Source organism: Bufo bufo, chromosome 10, assembly GCF_905171765.1.
Source record: "Bufo bufo chromosome 10, aBufBuf1.1, whole genome shotgun sequence".
NCBI classification, from domain to species: domain Eukaryota; kingdom Metazoa; phylum Chordata; class Amphibia; order Anura; family Bufonidae; genus Bufo; species Bufo bufo.
The window spans coordinates 99,117,413-99,139,524 of record NC_053398.1 but is presented as its reverse complement, the minus strand read 5'-3'; the positions used below and the strand labels follow the sequence as shown (position 1 = coordinate 99,139,524).

General features: G+C 50.0%; 1 protein-coding gene across 1 annotated transcript in view; it reads right to left on the bottom strand.

Annotated features, from left to right (window-relative positions):
* The window catches only part of BRD7 (bromodomain containing 7), a 52,245-nt gene extending 34,367 nt beyond the window's left edge, over positions 1–17,878 (bottom strand). Inside the window, exons 1-4 of the mRNA XM_040410724.1 lie at positions 17,653–17,878; positions 10,299–10,504; positions 2,443–2,572; positions 480–534 (exon numbers count right to left, since the gene is read on the bottom strand). Coding sequence (XP_040266658.1) covers positions 480–534; positions 2,443–2,572; positions 10,299–10,504; positions 17,653–17,863 — 602 coding nt within the window. The 5' untranslated portion in view covers positions 17,864–17,878. The remainder of the gene's footprint in view (positions 1–479; positions 535–2,442; positions 2,573–10,298; positions 10,505–17,652) is intronic.
* Positions 17,879–22,112: the final 4,234 nt, after the last annotated feature.

The window sequence follows — 22,112 nt, the reverse complement described above, 5'->3', positions numbered from 1 at the left end:
GACCAATATTGCTTCAGCACCTTAGCAAACAGCACTAGATCAATATCACAGCCCAATCAACTACTTATTCAGTAGATTGTTCCAGCCTGTCGGATCCGTCACTTCCGGGCACTGCCAGAATTCTGTACATCCCCATTAACTATAATGGGGACCAGCGGAGATCCAGCTGCAACCCGGCAAACATGCAGAAAATCGTGCAGACGAAAACTGCAGCATTGCAGCCGGATCTCCGCTGGTCCCCACTACAGTGTGGGACTGGCGGGTGTCAAGTAGCAGCCGGCAGTGCCGGATCCAGAAAGTTCCTGCCAGGGATGGTAAACGCTAGTCTGATACTAGCCTTACCGAATACTGTCACAGGAGTTTGGCTTTACATTGACAGCGCCTGCTGCTTGTATGGAGGAAGGACTCTACCGTATAGGATATAGAATACGGCTCTGCTCGTGGTGTATATCCGGAGTATGAGCAGGGAAATCTCTCACCTTTGTAGCTGCCTCACAAGCTGATTCAAAGCCTCTTGCAGTGGAGTTTGTTCTTCTGTGTGTGAAAAAGAGTCTTAGAAAACAAGCCTCACAGAGAAGATGTGATACATTGACATCAGCGACTACAGCAGAACAAAGTAAAAGCCTAAGGATACAGGTAATCCCTGCACTTTATTCAGACATTATGGACAGCTTCCTACTGATCATGGGGTGTCCGACTACTTTCATCTCCTGCAATCAACTATGATCTGGATTAGGATAAGGCCTTATGTACACATCAGTGTTCAGTCAGTTATTTCCATCAGTGATTTTGAGCCAAAACCAGGTGCGGCTCTAAACACAGAACAGGAGCAGATCTTTCCCTCATTCCTTAGGTCTGTGGAGGCTCCAATCCTGGTTTTGGCTCACAGTCACGGATGGAAATCACTGACCAAAACACTGACGTGTGAATGAGGCTTAAGGCAACAAGAAAAATTACCATACAGTTCCACTTTAGGAAGAATGAAGCCCTACACTGTCGTAAATTAAAGGGGTTGCCCCATGGCAAGCAGTCATATGCTGTTCCTGCAGATGTCATCTCTGAGGCCACTGATGGTCCAACCGCAGTGATGTGCGTGGACACGGTATGTCAGCCTTCCAGTCTGGTGGGGACGGGAGCCCCAGTGCTGGAACTGGGATGCTCCGATACAGCGTTTGCCAGCCTCCAACAACCCCTTTAAACCAATTATCTGTCAATGTCATACATGGACATACTGGTTACTCTAGACTAGTGACACTGGAGCTGCTATATAAGGATCCTGAACACAGTTCTCTCTTGTTATAAGGTCCACTGGGGCCCCTGTCAATCAGTAAAATTAAGTGAAGGAAAGCCCCGGTGCAAACCATCTCAGCCACATAGAAAGCCATGCTGCTGCCTGGAAAAGAGAAGACGGAGGAGTACAATGCTTTCCCAGGAATTTGAAATTGTGTATTATTATTATTATTATTAAGTGATTACCCCCCCATAACCATAGTGCGCCCTCCCTGTCCATTCTGCCTCTCTCCAGGTAATGATGCATTTCCAATAAGTGGGAAGAACAGGCTCATTTTACCTTTGTGCTCCCAGGTCTTAGCAGGAAGTCTTCAATGTATGTTAGTACCCTAAGGGTATCCAGGGTATCCAACCCCACCAATGCCCAGGCCCCTCATACGGATTATACTTACCCCGCCCGGCACCGCGTCACTCCTGATCCCCACATGGCCGCCACTGCATCGCGGGATATGCTAGGAAGGCTCTCCACCATGGCAGCCAGCTATTGGCTGCCCCCCCCCCCCTCCCCACAGCTCTCCACCATCACAGTCAGCTATTGGCTGCCCCCCCTCCCCCCATTGCCAGATGTTTTGATCTGCGAGACGGGGATATGCAGCGGCAGCCATGCAGGGATTAGGAACGAAGCGGGTGCCGGGATAAGTATAATCTATATGAGGTGCCCAGGCATTGGGAAGGGGGGGGGGTCGTCATTATAAGGACTGGATAACCCCTTTAAATGTAATCTATTTTTGGCCAGCAGTGTGGAGTAAGATTAAAGGGGTTTAACAGGATTATGGCCCTTGTTAATTAGCTCATGTAGCGTGTGGTTCCTAATGAGAGTCATACTCGCCTGCTACCTAGCAGTGACGTTCCACTTGGGGACAGTCATTGGCTGCAGCAGCGCATGTCATGCCTTTGTGCCCCCCCAGCCGGAAGTTAACAAGCCAAGGACCAAGGGGGGCTAATTACAAAGGGTCACAAGCCTGTAAAACCCTCTGATGCAGTTCCCTTGATTGGGTCTTTCCTCGTTATATCGTTTGACCATTAAATACAGCAATACGTTGAATTCTGACAAAGTGTGTTTTATGGACCCCAGTCCTCTGGTCATAAGTGCTTAGGACACAATAGGTCCTGCTGGAGCTTGGATAAAGCCAACAAAGGCTTTTTCTTTACCTTCTGGTTTTGTCAAAGAAGATTCTGGAACAGGCACGGCTGGTATATCGGCTCCCAATTGAGAGTGGAGGGTGCGCTCCTTATCCGGGTCACCTCCATGGGAGCTTTTATCCTTTTTCTTTTTATCATCCTGAAAACATGAAGAAAAGATAATGTGTGACTATGTCCTCTAACCGCTGACAACTGTCAGGAGTGGAAGAGGAAGATGAAATCCCAGCCTTTTGGGAAAACAGCCTCACGACTGACAGAAAATGAAATCATCCTATTAAAGGGGTTGTCTGACCGAGGAGCTGACAACCCCAATGGATGGAACTGGTGCCCGCTCCACTGCCCCACTGTTTTTGCGCAGCAGCTCCAATCCCAGCCTCCTTCATTCCCCACCGGACAGGGAGCAGTTTGTGATATGCACATTTAAGCACGTGACCACTGAGGCCACTGACTGGCCACAGCAGTCACAGGAACAAGCTACTCTGGTCTGGTAGGATCAGGGAAGCTGCTGGGAACAGATTTAGCTTGGTGGACAAAGATAACCGTTTCGCCGCTGGAGCATATTTTGAAATTCCATGCCATCTTGATCTAGGAGCATTAAAGGGATTCTGTCACCTCTCACAAATTCATATTTTAAACCAGTCATGCTCCACTGCTTACCTTGAATCGGCTGTGCTGTTCTATATTGTAATCCGTCCAGTAGTTTTGCAGAAAAACGACTTTTATAATTATGCAAATTAACCCTGAAGGTGCCCAGAGGGGCGTTATGTTCCCCTTTGTGTGCCCAGTAACGCCCCTCTTACAGTGCCCAAAACGCCTTCCTCCAGAATCCCTAACCGCCCACAGCGTCTCACCCCTCTCCTCCCCCTCCCTGAAGGCCGAGCGAAGTCTCGCGCAGACGCAGTACCCACTGAGGGCTGCGCCAGTGCGATTTGCTGGAGACTGAGGGAAGAGCGAGCATCGGACGTCACTGGGCTCGGCGCATGCCCAGTTACTGGGCACACAAAGGGGAACATAACGGCCCTCTGGGCACCTTCAGGGTTAATTTGCATAATTATAAATGTCGTTTTTCTGCAAAACTACTGGACGGATTACAATATAGAACAGCACAGCCGATTCAAGGTAAGCTGTGGAGCATGACTGGTTTAAAATCCGAATTTGGGTTATGAGAGGTGACAGAATCCCTTTAAAGGGCTTCTGTCACCCCACTAAACTGATATATATTTTTTGGGTTACTTAGATGCTTATAATGCGATTTATGCATACATACTGTAATTAATCATTTCTGTTCAGCAGATTTAGTTAAAAACGTAGTTTTTAAATATGCAAATTACCTTGCTACCAGCAAGTAGGGCGGCTACTTGCTGGTAGCAGCCGCATCCTCCTATCCTAAAGACGCCCCCTCCGCATGTTGATTGACAGGGCCAACGGACGGGATCGTCCTCTGGCTGGTCCTGTCTGCTATCAAGATCTCGCGCCTGCGCCGTACCTGTCTTCAGTCGGCGCAGGCGCACTGAGAGGAGGACGCTCGCTCGGCCGCTCCTTCCTCAATGCGCCTGCGCAGGGTGTAGATGTGACGTCATCGGCGCAGGCGCATTGAGGATGGAGCGGCCGAGCGAGCGTCCGCCTCAGTGCGCCTGCGCCGACTGAATACCGTTACGGCACAGGCGCGAGATCTTGATAGCAGACAGGACCAGCCAGAGGACGATCCCGTCCGTTGGCCCTGTCAATCAACATGCGGAGGGGGCGTCTTTAGGATAGGAGGATGCGGCTGCTACCAGCAAGTAGCCACCCTACTTGCTGGTAGCAAGGTAATTTGCATATTTTAAAACTACGTTTTTAACTAAATCTGCTGAACAGAAAGACTTACATTACTCTTACCGGTAATCGTTTTTTCCCTTTAGCCTCCACAACGGCAGTAAACATGGAGATTATCCCGCCTTCTCAGGGACAGGAAAACCGCTTTGTGGACCAGCCCATATAAGGCCCCCTCCCTCTTACCTCTCCAGTTAGTAACCTAGTACTCAGAGATAAATGCAAGGAAGGTTTAATAAAGAACAAAAGTAACAAATATCAGAGCCAGTCTGCTCTAACTTATAGGATTAGAAGAACATATATATTTCACCAATAGAATATACACATATAAGCATGAATACATATTAAATAATATATATATATATATATATATATATATATATATATATATATTTATTTTTTTTTAAATTTTTTTTTTGGGGGGGGAATTCCTCCTGCCGTTGTGGAGGCTAAAGGGAAAAAACGATTACCGGTAAGAGTAATGTAAGTCTTTTCCCTACGCCTCCACAACGGCAGTAAACATGGAGGAAATAACATAGGAGAATAGCCTAGGGTGGGACAACTGCAGATAGGACCCTCCGCCCAAAGGCTAAATCCCTATTTGCAGAAACATCCAACTTGTAATGTCTAAAAAATGTACATGGATTGGACCATGTGGCTGCACGGCAGATGTCCTCTAAGGAAGCTGAAGCACCCTCGGCCCAGGATGTGGCTAGGGCCCTGGTAGAGTGAGCTTTGAGAAACGGTGGAGGAGGAACACCCTCTGTCTGGTAGGCTAGATAGATACAGGACTTGATCCATCTTGATATTGAAGTCTTGCTGGCAGCTTTCCCCTTCAACATGCCCAGGTATTGATTAGTCTTCCTAATCTCCTTAGTGGCTTCCAGGTATTGGAGGATACATCTCCTGACGTCCAGGTTATGAAAAAGTCTCTCTTTTTCGTTCTTTGCTGCGAGGCCTTTATCCAACCCTGCTTGGAGAAAGTCCAGTATGAGGGACATTTGAGGTTCTCCTGATGGGTCGTATTTGTTCTCCCCGAAAAGTAGAAAGGATTTCCAGGCCCTCAGATATATTTTCAAGGTGACCGGTTTCCTACTAAGTAGTAAGGTGGAGATCACTTTCCCGGAGAAACCTTTGTTCTTCAGGATATTTCTTTCAGCCTCCAGGCCGTCAGACGGAGTTGAGAGACTTGAGGATGAGAAACCGGACCCTGAAGTAGAAGGTCTGGGCGAGGGGGGAGGATCCAGAATTCTTCTCCTGCCAGAATCTTCAGGATCGGAAACCATGATCTGCGGGGCCAAAATGGAGTGATCAGGATGATTCGTACTCTTTCTTCCAAAATTTTTGCTATGACCCGCTGTATGAGGGAGAATGGTGGGAATGCATATAACAGGATTTGTGGCCAGGGTACCGAAAGCGCATCCACTCTTAAGGGTTGATCTTCTACTGCCAGAGAGTAGAAATTCGGAACCTGTATGTTCTTTCTCCTGGCGAACAGGTCGATCTTCGGTGTTCCCCACCTGGAACAGATCTGCTTGAATACCTGGGGGTTTAGCATCCACTCTCCTGAGTTTAGCTGGTCTCGGCTGAGGAAGTCCGCCACCCGATTCTCTTTTCCTCTCACATGGGCTGCTGAAAGAGACTGAATATTTTTTTTTTTTTCCCCCCAACTGAAGATTTTTCTCACCACCAGGGCTAGCGATAGGCTTCTTGTGCCGCCCTGTTTGTTCAGGTATGCCACTGTCGTAGAGTTGTCCGACAAGATCTTTACATTCCTCTGCAGGAGGGAGGGTGCAAATGTTTTCAGGGTTTCCCAAACCGTGGACAATTCTCTCTTGTTGGAGGAGGCTTTTTGCAGAACGAGACTCCACTGGCCTTGAGCTAGTTTCCCTTCCATGTGGGCTCCCCATCCTTGTTGGCTGGCGTCTGTAGTAATAACTACCTGGTCTGATGGTCTCCAGGGTACTCCTTTCAAAAGGTTTTTCCGATCTGCCCACCAATTCAAGGATGTCTTTACTGCCTGAGGGATTTTTACCTTCTTGTTTAAGGATGTCTGTTTCTTGTCCCAGGTTCTTAAGAGGAATGATTGGAGGGTCCTCGAGTGGAACTGTGCCCATTTTACTGAAGGGATAGTGGATGTCATTAGACCCAGGATGACCATTATATCTCTGAAAGAGACCGAGCCTTGTTTCTGAAATCTTCTCACTGTCGTGATCAGGAAATCTTGTTTCTGCAGAGGAAGAAAAGAGATCATTTTCTCCGAGTCTAACAGCACTCCTAGAAAGCTTATCTGGGTTGAGGGTAGAAGACAGGATTTTTCCGTATTGATTATCCACCCCAGGTTGGTAAGTGTGGTCCGGATTGTCTGGAGCTGCAGGAGTAACCGATACGATGATGGGGCTGCTATTAGGAAATCGTCTAGATACGGAAAAAATAGAATTTCCTTTAGGTGAAAGAACTTTGATACCTCTGTATGACCTTTGTAAAAAGCCTTGGGGCTGAGCTGAGACCAAACAAAAGTACCCGGAATTGGAAGTGGCACAGCTCTCCCTTGAACCATGTCGCCAGTCTCAGGAATTTCTGATCTTCCTTTCTGATGGGTATATGGTAGTAGGCATCTGCCAAATCTAATGTTACCATGGCGCCGTTCTTTGGGATCAGGCTGATGACTGTCTTTATGGTTTCCATTTTGAACTTTTTGTATATGATGTATTTGTTTAACATCTTCAGGTTTATTATTAATCTGAACGAGCCGTTTGGTTTCTTTATCAAGAAGATCGGGGAGTAAAACCCTTTCCTCTGTTCCTGCTTTGGGACTGGGATGATGGCCCCTCCATAGTTTGCTGGCTTATTTCCCCCAGACGAGGGTTCTCCATATATCTGTCTGGTGGGAAGGTTTTTAACTATAGACTGTACCCGTTCTTTATGACTGACAGAAAACATGGAGAGGCCTGGATATTTACCCAGGCAGGATAGAATTGGGACAGTCTTCCTCCCACTACGCCTTTGGCGTCATTGAGAAGAGGTGTGGGCCGATTTGTCAGGGTTAAACAGGAACCCTCTGCCTTTACCCCTATTGGACTGCCAGGCTGGTCTAGTGTCCTTTCTTTTTTGGTCCGGCCTACCTCGCTTCTGGGACCGAAAGGACCACCTTTGTTGAAAATTTTTTGATTCTGTAGGAAAGCCCTTCTTCCTATCTGAAGCTTTCTCTACAATGTCGTCCAAGGCCGTACCAAACACCCTATCCCCCTCACATGGCAGAGTGCACAGCTTGTTTTTGGAGGCTGTGTCACCGGACCAGGTGCGTAACCATACTGCTCTTCTAGCAGAGTTAGAGAGGGCAGCAGATCTGGCTGAAAGCTTCACTATATCTGCTGATGCGTCCGCCATAAAATTAGCGGCCTGTTTTAGCATTGGTATAGAAGCTAAGATGTCTTCTCGTGGAGTGCCTGACTCTAGATGTTCCTCCAACTGTCCTAACCAAAGGCCCAGGGTTCTTGCCGTATAAGTTGCGGAGATCCCTGGTCTTAGAGTGGCCGTAGAAGATTCCCACATCTTTTTAAGGAGGCTTTCACATCTTTTGTCCATCGGATCTTTAAGAAGACCGAGGTCTTCAAATGGAAGGGCAGTTTTTTTGGAGATTCTTGCTACTGGGGCATCTCTTGCACATAACGCATTTTTTCTTCAAAGGTGGATCTTTTTTTGAGGATTCTTTACCCTGAGAGACACAAGTTTGGAGAGGAAAAGTTTATCATTAGTCTCTTTAAAAAAAAAAGGGTAAAGAACCACCACCAAGGAGACCCCCATACAGGATAAGGCAACCTGTTGTTTAGTAACGGGAGGAGGCTTACCGGGCTAGAGGGCCTGGAGGTATCTGTGGGCCGCCTGGGCGAATCGTCTGCTTGCTGGGACATCTTTCTCAGGAGAGGAGCGCAGGAGCTGCATTGGAACGCCAGCAGCCGCGCTCCTTTACTTCCTGGTTCCCAATGATGACGACATATGCTCCGCCCCCCCTCGCGTCACGCGCCGGCCACCGACGTCACATAGGATCCAACCGCCGGCGCGCGCGCATAGGGGAAGATGTGGGGAGCGCTCCCAGGCCCAGGAACGCTCCCCCGGCTCGCAGAACAGGGCCGGTCCGCACTGGACGCGGGTCCATAGCCCGGGGTGGCCAGCAACGCTGGGCTTAAACCACAGGGAAGGAGGAACTTTAATAGAGTTCTGCGACCCTATCCCCTGCCTCAGCCCTCCGGCCAGAGCCGGGATAACAAACCGAAAAGGCTGGGCGCGTGACTGATCCATCCGGCAAGTCCTGACCTTCTGAGGGACAGGAAAACAACTGGAGAGGTAAGAGGGAGGGGGCCTTATATGGGCTGGTCCACAAAGCGGTTTTCCTGTCCCTGAGAAGGCGGGATAATCTCCATGTTTACTGCCGTTGTGGAGGCATAGGGAAAATTATTAATTACAGTATGTATGCATAAATCGCATTATAGGCATTCTAAGTAACCAAAAAAAAAAATATCAGTTTAGTGGGGTGACAGAAGCCCTTTAACACAACCATATGTATGTTGCAGTCCGCAAAATACGGATCCACAAAAAATACGGGTGAAGTCCGTGTTGCATCAATTTTTTTTGCGGACCCATTGTAACAATGCCTATTCAAGTTCACAAAAGAAACAAGAATAGGACATGTTCTATCTTATTTGCGGGACTGTGGAACGGACATACGGATAGCAGGCGGTATGCTGTCCACATTTTTGCTGACCCACTGAAATAAATGGATCCACAACCAACCCGCAAAAAATGCAGATCCGATATGGACCAAAATAACGGTTGTGTGAATGGGGCCTAATGATGATTTTCTCCTGTACGTTTTTGTTACTTTTGCTTGCTATCAATGTCAGGACTTACATACAGTATATTATCCTGCATATATATTTTCTATCACTAGGTGGAGCTGTAAGAGGAGTTTAGATGCTTGATTAGGCCATATGAATGGCAGTCAGGTGAAAGGAGTAAAGGGGTGTTAAATTCCACCCAGTAATCATACAGTTTGAGGCCTCGTCCACATTTCTGTTTTTCACTGACGTATGTTGTCCGCATTTTCCATGACAGCACACGCAACCATTGATTTAAATGTGTCTGTTCACATTTCAGGATTTTTTTTACGGACTCACGGACCAAGCACATCCATAGAAGTCTATAGGGCCGTGAAAATCACGGACACACACCGGTTGGAGTTTCTTTGGAAATTAATTTTCAGCTGAGCAATGTCAGTGAATTATGGATGACACATGTATGGTAAAAACGGACACACGGACCAACCACGGATCCTTTATGGTTGAAACATGTACGCTTTTTTCCACAGACATGTCACTGACACGGAAATGTGGACGAGGCCCGACACCGGAATTCATTCTCAATGGCAATCAATAGTGCTTGGTGATGAAAGCAGGTTCTGCCTTGGTATTAATGATGGCCGTCTCAGAGTTTGATGCGAGGGCTGGAGAGCGCCTACTGCCATCATACATAGTGTGGAGACACACAGGACCAACACCAGGTGTCACGATGTGGGGCGCCATTGGCTACCATGGAGGTTCCCATCTGGTATTCCTTTAGGGAACATCGACCAGCCTTCAGTATCTCCAGTCCTACTCAGTTTGGAGACCTGGTGCTCCAACACGATGACCCCTAATTACACACCGTGCTTTTCAGGGTATCCAGCAGCTACCCCGGCCAGCTTGATTGTCCCTTCCAGTCGCAGACATTCTCGATGGGGAAGAGACAAAGGATCTCCGTTCACAGCAGCCACCATGGCTGAACTATGGGTTGGAGCTTGGAATGACATAAAACAGGAGGACATCCAGCATCTGTAGGACGTTACCATGAAAGAGCAGCAGTGCAGATGTGCCTGAGCTTCAACACATACCCTGCTGCAGGACAAAGTAAAGGGGGCTCCACCTTGGTTGTGTGGTCACTGACCAAGCACCACTAGCAGGTTATACTTTTTACGTTATTGCATGCAGTGGAAAATCGAAAGTAACCAAACTCACCTTTTTCTTCTTCTTCTTCTCTTCACCAGGAGAAGCTACTTTTTCGGTTTTCTTTTTCTTCTTCTTCTTCTTGTCTTTGTGCTTATCATGGTCTGACTTGTCTTCATGGCAGCCTTGTGGAAGGGCAGCAGCTCGGGCCGTGGAAAGTTCCTTCACCTCTCCAGTACCAACTTTCAAAACCAGCTTTAGAGGTTTTTCCACGTATTCTGCCAGAGAATTAAGCCAAAATGAGAATAAAAATGAATAGTAAGAAACCGCCAGAGCAATACCACAAGACTGTGCCGACCCCAGTGTCATGGCTTCTAATCATATTACTATGAAGGACCTGTGACTTAAGGTCCCTTTACACTGGTTGATTTGTCAGACGATTGTCGGGAAGAAGGCGTTGCTTCCTGACAATGGCCTGCTCATCAGTGGAGGAGACCCCTTCATTTACATGCAGCGATCTCCTCCACAGTATGAGGAGGCGTAATCGTTATGCCATCGCTCCTCCCCATACAGAATCATTGTTTGCCGGCAGCAGAGGATGTTTAGATGGCCCAATCTGGTGCCGGCAAACAATGATTTAGGTGTCCGCATAAAAGATGTGATTACCGGATGAATGAGCATTTCACCAATTCATTGTGTAATCGGAGACACCTTTAAACTGCCAGATAATCTCTAACGAGCGATCCTACGAAAGCCAATTCCCCAAATGTGTAAAGGGCCTTTAAGTCACCTGAGATGCTGCAAGTGAAGTCTTGTATTACAGGGTCCCCTACCCCAAGGAAGGGACTGTCAAGCTGACCGCACGTGCGAGACCTCCTGCTCCGCTACATCCATGTCCTTTTCACGGACATTTTACTCTACATTATTGAAGAACATTTTTATTAGTATTCCCATCTCCTTCAATGGTTTTCTTTTTATAGCGGTCGCTCAGTTTGTCTTCTGCTGCACTGCAGGCTGCCCAGACCCGTTCAGTGTGAAATCCATCAGTAAGGCTCCCTGATGGCGCAGACGTCACTCCAGACTTCTCCTGAACGATCATACGAGTTGTATTCTGATCACATCATAGTAGATGAGCTTGGATGAGGGGTCAGGAGAAGAGTGGAGTGGTCCGGAAACCGGGACAAAAACATTCATCCCACAAAAAAATATTCATCAGGTAATTAGCAAAAATGGAAGAAAACCCTTTGCATACCCCCGGCTTGTTTATCTGGAAGTCAGTGTCAGTCATTCCAAAATGATCATTTCACCTGAGGCTGTCTGTTTTACCTTCCTTACCAGAGGGATAAAGTGAGTAAGGGGATTGTCTCTCCGCTAGGAGAGGGTCCTGAGAGCACGCAACGCAGCCGCGCCTCATTCATTTTTACAGGAGTGCAGAAAATAGCCAAGCAATGGGTCAGCTGTTTTCGGAAGTCCCATAGAAATAAACGGCGAGCGCACCAAGCAAGCGCGGCCACCACTCCATTCACTTCTATTGAACTGCCGGAAATCATTTTGGCACTCCCACATAAATGAAGGGAGGAAAAGCGCACATTGAGAGCTTGGACCTAGAGATAGATAAGGGTCCGACCTCTGACAGTCACACTAAATGTTTACATTTTTCATCTCAGTTTTTGGAAATGTCTTCCCTTCTGCAGTGATACGGTTATTATGGCGCCTTGCTTTTGGGTGTGAATATAGAAACATAGAATATGTCGGCAGATGAGAACCATTTGGCCCATCTAGTCTGCCCAATATAATGAATACTATGAATAGCCCCTGGCCCTATCTTATATGAAGGATGGCCTTATGCCTATCCCATGCATGCTTAAACTCCTCCACTGTATTTGCAGCTACCACTTCTGCAGGAAGGCTATTCCATGCATCCACTACTCTCTCAGTAAAGTAATACTTCCTGATATTACTTTTAAACCTTTGCCCCTCTAATTTAAAACTATGTCCTCTTGTGGTAGTTTTTCTTCTTTTAAATATTCTCTCCTCTTTTACCTTGTTGATTCCCTTTATGTATTTAAAAGTTTCTATCATATCCCCTCTGTCTCGTCTTTCTTCCAAGCTATACATGTTAAGGTCCTTTAATCTTTCCTGGTAAGTTTTATCCTGCAATCCATGTACTAGTTTAGTAGCTCTTCTCTGAACTCTCTCCAAAGTATCAATATCCTTCTGGAGATATGGTCTCCAGTACTGAGCACAATACTCCAAATGAGGTCTCACTAGTGCTCTGTAGAGCGGCATGAGCACATCCCTCTTTCTACTGGTAATGCCTCTCCCTATACACCCAAGCATTCTGCTAGCATTTCCTGCTGCTCTATGACATGGTCTGCCTACCTTTAAGTCTTCTGAAATAATGACCCCTAAATCCCTTTCCTCAGATACTAAGGTTAGGACTGTATCACTGATTTCATATTCTGCTCTTGGGTTTTTACGTCCCAGGTGCATTATCTTGCACTTATCAACATTAAATTTTAGTTGCCATATTTTTGACCATTCCTCTAGTTTTCCTAAGTCCTTTTCCATTTGGTGTATCCCTCCAGGAACATCAACCCTGTTACAAATCTTTGTGTCATCAGCAAAAAGACACACCTTACCATCGAGGCCTTCTGCAATTTCGCTGATAAAGATATTAAACAATATGGGTCCCAGAACAGATCCCTGAGGTACCCCACTGGTAACAAGACCTTGGTCTGAATATACTCCATTGACTACAACCCTCTGTTGTCTGTCCCTCAGCCACTGCCTAATCCATTCAACAATATGGGAGTCCAAGCCCAATGACTGCACTTTATTGATAAGCCTTCGATGTGGGACAGTATCAAAAGCCTTACTAAAGTCTAGATAAACGATGTCTACTGCACCTCCGCCATCTAATATTTTAGTCACCCAATCGAAAAAATCAATAATATTAGTTTGACATGATCTCCCTGAAGTAAACCCATGCTGTTATTCATCTTTCAATCCATGGGATTTTAGATGTTCCACAATCCTCTCCTTAAGTATGGTTTCCATTAATTTCCCCACTATTGATGTCAGGCTTACTGGCCTATAGTTGCCCGATTCCTCCCTACTACCTTTCTTGTGAATGGGCACAACATTTGCTAATCTCCAATCTTCTGGGACGACTCCTGTTGCCAGCGATTGGTTAAATAAATCTGTTAATGGTTTTGCTAGTTCAACGCTGAGCTCTTTTAATAGCTTTGGGTGTATCCCATCAGGCCCCTGTGACTTATTTGTATTAATTTTAGACAGCTGACTTAGAACCTCTTCCTCTGTAAAGACATATGCATCAAAAGATTCATTAGTCTTCTTTCCTAACTGAGGTCCTTTTCCTTCATTTTCCTTTGTAAAAACTGAACAGAAGTATTCATTGAGGCAGTCAGCTAGTTCTTTATCTTCTTCCATATACCTTCCTTCTTTTGTTGTTAATTTGGTAATTCCTTGTTTTAGTTTCCTTTTTTCATTTATGTATCTGAAGAATGCCTTCTCGCCTTTTTTCCCTGACTGAGCTAATTTCTCTTCTGCCTGTGCTTTGGAAGCTCTTATAACTTGTTTGGCCTCTCTCTGCCTAATCTTATAAATTTCCCTGTCATCCTCGTTTTGTTTTTTTTTATAATTCCTAAATGCTATCTTTTTGTTTTTAATGATTTTGGCCACTTCTGCTGAGTACCACAGTGGTCTCTTCCTTTTTTTGCTTTTACTGACAAGCCTAATGCAATCTTCTGTTGCCTTCAATAGTGCCACTTTTAAGTAGTCCCATTTCTCCTGGACTCCAATGAAACTGTTCCAGTCTGATAGGGACTCGTATACCACTAATGTAATTTTAGAAAAGTCTGTTTTTCTAAAATCTAAAACTTTTGTTTTTGTGTGGTGTGACTCAGTCACTGTACCTTATAGTAAACCACACTGACTGGTGATCACTAGATCCCAAGCTTTCCCCTACAGTAATATCAGATACCAAATATGTCATCTATCGGGTTTTATGTCCCGCTGCCCCCGCATACAATTATAGTTATGGGACTACCCAAAAATGTGAACAAAATATATTAATATAAACCAGTGTTTTATCGAATTTTACCACTACTCTGTGTGTGTGTGTGGTGGGGGGCACCTCTCCTCTGGGGGGGGGGCACCTCTCCTCTGTGGGGGGGGGGGCACCTCTCCTCTGTGGGGGGGGGGGGACCTCTCCTCTGTGGGGGGGGGGGCACCTCTCCTCTGTGGGGGGGGGGGCACCTCTCCTCTGTGGGGGGGGGGGCACCTCTCCTCTGTGGGGGGGGGGGCACCTCTCCTCTGTGGGGGGGGGGCACCTCTCCTCTGTGGGGGGGGGCACCTCTCCTCTGTGGGGGGGGGGCACCTCTCCTCTGTGGGGGGGGGGGCACCTCTCCTCTGTGGGGGGGGGGCACCTCTCCTCTGTGGGGGGGGGGCGCCTCTCCTCTGGGGGGGGGGGGGCACCTCTCCTCTGGGGTGGGGGGGGCACCTCTCCTCTGGGGTGGGGGGGGCACCTCTCCTCTGGGGGGGGGGGGGCACCTCTCCTCGGTGGTGGGGGGGTCACCTCTCCTCTGGGGTGGGGGGGTCACCTCTCCTCTGGGGTGGGGGGGGTCACCTCTCCTCTGGGGTGGGGGGGTCACCTCTCCTCTGGGGTGGGGGGGTCACCTCTCCTCTGGGGTGGGGGGGTCACCTCTCCTCTGGGGTGGGGGGGGCACCTCTCCTCTGGGGTGGGGGGGGCACCTCTCCTCTGGGGTGGGGGGGGCACCTCTCCTCTGGGGTGGGGGGGGCACCTCTCCTCTGGGGTGGGGGGGGCACCTCTCCTCTGGGGTGGGGGGGGGCACCTCTCCTCTGGGGTGGGGGGGGCACCTCTCCTCTGGGGTGGGGGGGGCACCTCTCCTCTGGGGTGGGGGGGGCACCTCTCCTCTGGGGTGGGGGGGGCACCTCTCCTCTGGGGTGGGGGGGGCACCTCTCCTCTGGGGTGGGGGGGGCACCTCTCCTCTGGGGTGGGGGGGGCACCTCTCCTCTGGGGTGGGGGGGGGCACCTCTCCTCTGGGGTGGGGGGGGCACCTCTCCTCTGGGGTGGGGGGGGCACCTCTCCTCTGGGGTGGGGGGGGCACCTCTCCTCTGGGGTGGGGGGGGCACCTCTCCTCTGGGGTGGGGGGGGCACCTCTCCTCTGGGGTGGGGGGGGCACCTCTCCTCTGGGGTGGGGGGGGCACCTCTCCTCTGGGGTGGGGGGGGCACCTCTCCTCTGGGGTGGGGGGGGCACCTCTCCTCTGGGGTGGGGGGGGCACCTCTCCTCTGGGGTGGGGGGGGCACCTCTCCTCTGGGGTGGGGGGGGCACCTCTCCTCTGGGGTGGGGGGGGCACCTCTCCTCTGGGGTGGGGGGGGCACCTCTCCTCTGGGGTGGGGGGGGCACCTCTCCTCTGGGGGGGGGGGGGGGGGCACCTCTCCTCTGGGGTGGGGGGGGGGGCACCTCTCCTCTGGGGGGGGGGGGGGGCCCCCCCCCTCTGGGGGGGGGGGGGGCACCTCTCCTCTGGGGGGGGGGGGGGGCACCTCTCCTCTGGGGGGGGGGGGGGGCACCTCTCCTCTGGGGTGGGGGGGGGCACCTCTCCTCTGGGGTGGGGGGGGGCACCTCTCCTCTGGGGTGGGGGGGGGCACCTCTCCTCTGGGGTGGGGGGGGGCACCTCTCCTCTGGGGTGGGGGGGGGCACCTCTCCTCTGGGGTGGGGGGGGGCACCTCTCCTCTGGGGTGGGGGGGGGGCACCTCTCCTCTGGGGTGGGGGGGGGGCACCTCTCCTCTGGGGGGGGGGGGGCCCCTCCTCTGGGGGGGGGGGGGGCCCCCCTCCTCTGGGGGGGGGGGGGGGCACCTCTCCTCTGGGGTGGGGGGGGGCACCTCTCCTCTGGGGTGGGGGGGGGCACCTCTCCTCTGGGGGGGGGGGGGGCACCTCTCCTCTGGGGTGGGGGGGGGGCACCTCTCCTCTGGGGTGGGGGGGGGCACCTCTCCTCTGGGGTGGGGGGGGGCACCTCTCCTCTGGGGTGGGGGGGGGCACCTCTCCTCTGGGGTGGGGGGGGGGCACCTCTCCTCTGGGGTGGGGGGGGGGCACCTCTCCTCTGGGGTGGGGGGGGGCACCTCTCCTCTGGGGTGGGGGGGGGCACCTCTCCTCTGGGGTGGGGGGGGGCACCTCTCCTCTGGGGTGGGGGGGGCACCTCTCCTCTGGGGTGGGGGGGGGCACCTCTCCTCTGGGGTGGGGGGGGGCACCTCTCCTCTGGGGTGGGGGGGGGCACCTCTCCTCTGGGGTGGGGGGGGGCACCTCTCCTCTGGGGTGGGGGGGGGGCACCTCTCCTCTGGGGTGGGGGGGGGCACCTCTCCTCTGGGGTGGGGGGGGGCACCTCTCCTCTGGGGTGGGGGGGGGCACCTCTCCTCTGGGGTGGGGGGGGCACCTCTCCTCTGGGGGGGGGGGGGCACCTCTCCTCTGGGGTGGGGGGGGCACCTCTCCTCTGGGGTGGGGGGGGCACCTCTCCTCTGGGGTGGGGGGGGGCACCTCTCCTCTGGGGTGGGGGGGGGCACCTCTCCTCTGGGGTGGGGGGGGGGCACCTCTCCTCTGGGGGGGGGGGGGGGCACCTCTCCTCTGGGGTGGGGGGGGGGCACCTCTCCTCTGGGGTGGGGGGGGGGGCACCTCTCCTCTGGGGTGGGGGGGGGGCACCTCTCCTCTGGGGTGGGGGGGGCACCTCTCCTCTGGGGTGGGGGGGGGGGCACCTCTCCTCTGGGGTGGGGGGGGGCACCTCTCCTCTGGGGTGGGGGGGGCACCTCTCCTCTGGGGTGGGGGGGGGCCCCTCTCCTCTGGGGTGGGGGGGGGCGCCTCTCCTCTGGGGGGGGGGGGGGGCACCTCTCCTCTGGGGTGGGGGGGGCACCCCTCCTCTGGGGGGGGGGGGGGCACCTCTCCTCTGGGGTGGGGGGGGGCACCTCTCCTCTGGGGTGGGGGCACCTCTCCTCTGGGGTGGGGGGGGGGGCACCTCTCCTCTGGGGTGGGGGGGGGGCCCCCCTCCTCTGGGGTGGGGGGGGGGGGCACCTCTCCTCTGGGGTGGGGGGGGGGGCACCTCTCCTCTGGGGTGGGGGGGGGGGGCCCCTCTCCTCTGGGGGGGGGGGGGGGCGCCCCTCCTCTGGGGTGGGGGGGGGGGGGCACCTCTCCTCTGGGGTGGGGGGGGCACTCCTCTGCTATGTGAGGCAGGCATTAACGAGCCACAGCTGAGGAGTATGAATGAAAGCAGGTAACCAGAGAGACAGCCGGGGATCTGCAGTGTACACAGGACCGGGGGGGGACCGCTCCTCATGCTAGGAGTCGTAGTCCCTCACACGTGTGTAGTAGTCCATACAGAGCCGGTTACTCACGGTTCTCCGGAGCAGCCCGCGCCTCCCCCTTCTCCTCATAGCCGTGCTTCTCGCCTTTGTGCTTCTTATGCTTCTTGCCCATATCACCGGCTGCACCCTTCAGGATCTTCCGCCGTATCCCGGTGATCACTTCACGTCGCCGAACCGATAACTCTCCTTGTTTTGCTGGAGGTGGTTTCGGTTCGGCGGAGGAAACCATAGAGACCTTCATTGATGCCGGAAAAAGCGCTAGGTTCGGTATTGTTTAGCTGAACGTGTCCAGCTAGCGCTCCCCCTGCCGGCGACAGGCGGGAACTACGCGGCGAATGATTGGAAATCCTTACATGGGAAAGGGGAAGGATCAGCTCTTCGTGGGAAATGATCTAAGGCTTCATTCACATGACAAGTGGGGAAAAACATCAGTGAAAAACGGATACTCCGATTCATGGCCATCTTTCTACCATTTCTGCATCCATTTTCTGGCCCTCAGGCCACAGGAGGGAAGTGCAGCGCTGAATGCTTGGAAACCTTACATTGGGGTCATCTCTTAGGGGAAGTGACATCAGGCGGAGCGCAGCTGACCCCGGGGTGTTGGGAGTCGTCCCCCGCCGATCTGATGTTGATGACTTATCCCGAGGATAGATCACTATATTAAAACCCTTTAAATACATTTTTGTTTAATTCCATATGAGAATTTTTCATCTAGATTAGTTTTTACCACAATGTGCAGTGTTATGTGGCCGGTGACCTGTCCGCTCCGCATCATTCATAGCTGAATTGTGCCAGATTTCAGAGACAATCCTGGGAAAATCACTTGTCTCACCCTGAATGTGGGCTCATTCACATGGACGTAAGGCCCCGTCCCCCCAATGCACGGGCCCCAGCCGCTTACACTCCATATCATGGATGCGGACTCCTTGACTTGAATTGGTCTGCGATTTGCAAGATACGGCAAAAGATAGGACATGTCTTATCTTTTGTGGTGCGGGGGCCCGGACCCAAAAGCCCACAGAAGCGCTTCGATCCGTGCCTCCGCTCTGCATATCATACAGGTCCTATCTTCGTCCATATCACAGACCTATTCAAGTCAATGGGTCACTTCGAGTGCACAAGACCAGTGCCCATATATTGCAGACCTGCAGTTTACGGCACGGAGCCCTTATGTTCGTAGGTATGAGCCCTGTTGGGGAGGCTTATGTAAATCCGACCAAAGGGAAAATAGTGATGTCACAGTATAGGGATAATGCACACAGTGATGTCACAGTATAGGGATAATGCACACAGTGATGTCACAGTATAGGGATAATGCACACAGTGATGTCACAGTATAGGGATAATGAATACAGTGATGTCACAGTATAGGGATAATGCACACAGTGATGTCACAGTACAGAGATAATGCACACAGTGATGTCACAGTATAGGGATAATGAACACAGTGATGTCACAGTATAGGGATAATGAATACAGTGATGTCACAGTATAGGGATAATGCACACAGTGATGTCACAGTATAGGGATAATGCACACAGTGATGTCACAGTATAGGGATAATGCACACAGTGATGTCACAGTATAGGGATAATGCACACAGTGATGTCACAGTATAGGGATAATGCATACAGTGATGTCACAGTACAGGGATAATGCACACAGTGATGTCACAGTACAGAGATAATAAACACAGTGATGTCACAGTACAGAGATAATGCACACAGTGATGTCACAGTACAGAGATAATGCACACAGTGATGTCACAGTACAGGGATAATGCACACAGTGATGTCACAGTACAGAGATAATGCACACAGTGATGTCACAGTATAGGGATAATGCACACAGTGATGTCACAGTATAGGGATAATGAATACAGTGATGTCACAGTATAGGGAAAATGAATACAGTGATGTCACAGTATAGGGATAATGCACACAGTGATGTCACAGTATAGGGATAATGAATACAGTGATGTCACAGTATAGGGATAATGAATACATTGATGTCACAGTATAGGGATAATGAATACAGTGATGTCACAGTATTGGGATAATGCACACAGTGATGTCATAGTATATGGATAATGAATACAGTGATGTCACAGTATAGGGATAATGAATACAGTGATGTCACAGTACAGGGATAATGCACACAGTGAGGTCACAGTGCAGGGATAATGAATACAGTGATGTCACAGTACAGGGATAATGCACACAGTGATGTCACAGTATAGGGATAATGCACACAGTGATGTCACAGTACAGGGATAATGCACACAGTGATTTCACAGTACAGAGATAATGCACACAGTGATGTCACAGTATAGGGATAATGCACACAGTGATGTCACAGTATAGGGATAATGAATACAGTGATGTCACAGTACAGGGATAATGCACACAGTGATGTCACAGTATAGGGATAATGCACACAGTGATGTCACAGTGCAGGGATAATGAATACAGTGATGTCACAGTGCAGGGATAATGAATAAAGTGATGTCACAGTACAGGGATAATGCACACAGTGATGTCACAGTATAGGGATAATGCACACAGTGATGTCACAGTATAGGGATAATGAATACAGTGATGTCACAGTACAGGGATAATGCACACAGTGATGTCACAGTATAGGGATAATGAATACAGTGATGTCACAGTACATGGATAATGCACACAGTGATGTCACAGTGCAGGGATAATGAACACAGTGATGTCACAGTATAGGGATAATGCACACAGTGATGTCACAGTACTGAGATAATGCACACAGTGATGTCACAGTATAGGGATAATGCACACAGGGATGTCACAGTATAGGGATAATGCACACAGTGATGTCATAGTATAGGGATAATGAATACAGTGAGGTCACAGTACAGGGATAATGCACACAGTGATGTCACAGTATAGGGATAATGCACACAGTGATGTCACAGTATAGGGATAATGAATACAGTGATTTCACAGTATAGGGATAATGCACACAGTGATGTCACAGTATAGGGATAATGAATACAGTGATGTCACAGTATAAGGATAATGAATACAGTGATGTCACAGTATAGGGATAATGAATACAGTGATGTCACAGTATAGGGATAATGAATACAGTGATGTCACAGTATAGGGATAATGAATACAGTGATGTCACAGTACAGGGATAATGCACACAGTGATGTCACAGTATAGGGATAATGCACACAGTGATGTCACAGTATAGGGATAATGAATACAGTGATGTCACAGTATAAGGATAATGAATACAGTGATATCACAGTATAGGGATAATGCACACAGTGATGTCACAGTATAGGGATAATGAATACAGTGATGTCACAGTATAAGGATAATGAATACAGTGATGTCAAAGTATAGGGATAATGAATACAGTGATGTCACAGTACAGGGATAATGCACACAGTGATGTCACAGTATAAGGATAATGAATACAGTGATATCACAGTATAGGGATAATGCACACAGTGATGTCACAGTTTAGGTATAATGAATTCAGTGATGTCACAGTATAGGGATAATGAATACAGTGATGTCACAGTATAGGGATAATGAATACAGTGATGTCCACAGTATAAGGATAATGCACACAGTGATGTCACAGTATAGGGATAATGAATACAGTGATGTCACAGTACAGGGATAATGAACACAGTGATGTCACAGTGCAGGGATAATGCATACAGTGATGTCACAGTACAGGGATAATGCACACAGTGATGTCACAGTACAGAGATAATAAACACAGTGATGTCACAGTACAGAGATAATGCACACAGTGATGTCACAGTACAGAGATAATGCACACAGTGATGTCACAGTACAGGGATAATGCACACAGTGATGTCACAGTACAGAGATAATGCACACAGTGATGTCACAGTATAGGGATAATGCACACAGTGATGTCACAGTACAGAGATAATGCACACAGTGATGTCACAGTATAGGGATAATGCACACAGTGATGTCACAGTATAGGGATAATGAATACAGTGATGTCACAGTATAGGGGAAATGAATACAGTGATGTCACAGTATAGGGATAATGCACACAGTGATGTCACAGTATAGGGATAATGAATACAGTGATGTCACAGTATAGGGATAATGAATACATTGATGTCACAGTATAGGGATAATGAATACAGTGATGTCACAGTATTGGGATAATGCACACAGTGATGTCATAGTATATGGATAATGAATACAGTGATGTCACAGTATAGGGATAATGAATACAGTGATGTCACAGTACAGGGATAATGCACACAGTGAGGTCACAGTGCAGGGATAATGAATACAGTGATGTCACAGTACAGGGATAATGCACACAGTGATGTCACAGTATAGGGATAATGCACACAGTGATGTCACAGTACAGGGATAATGCACACAGTGATTTCACAGTACAGAGATAATGCACACAGTGATGTCACAGTATAGGGATAATGCACACAGTGA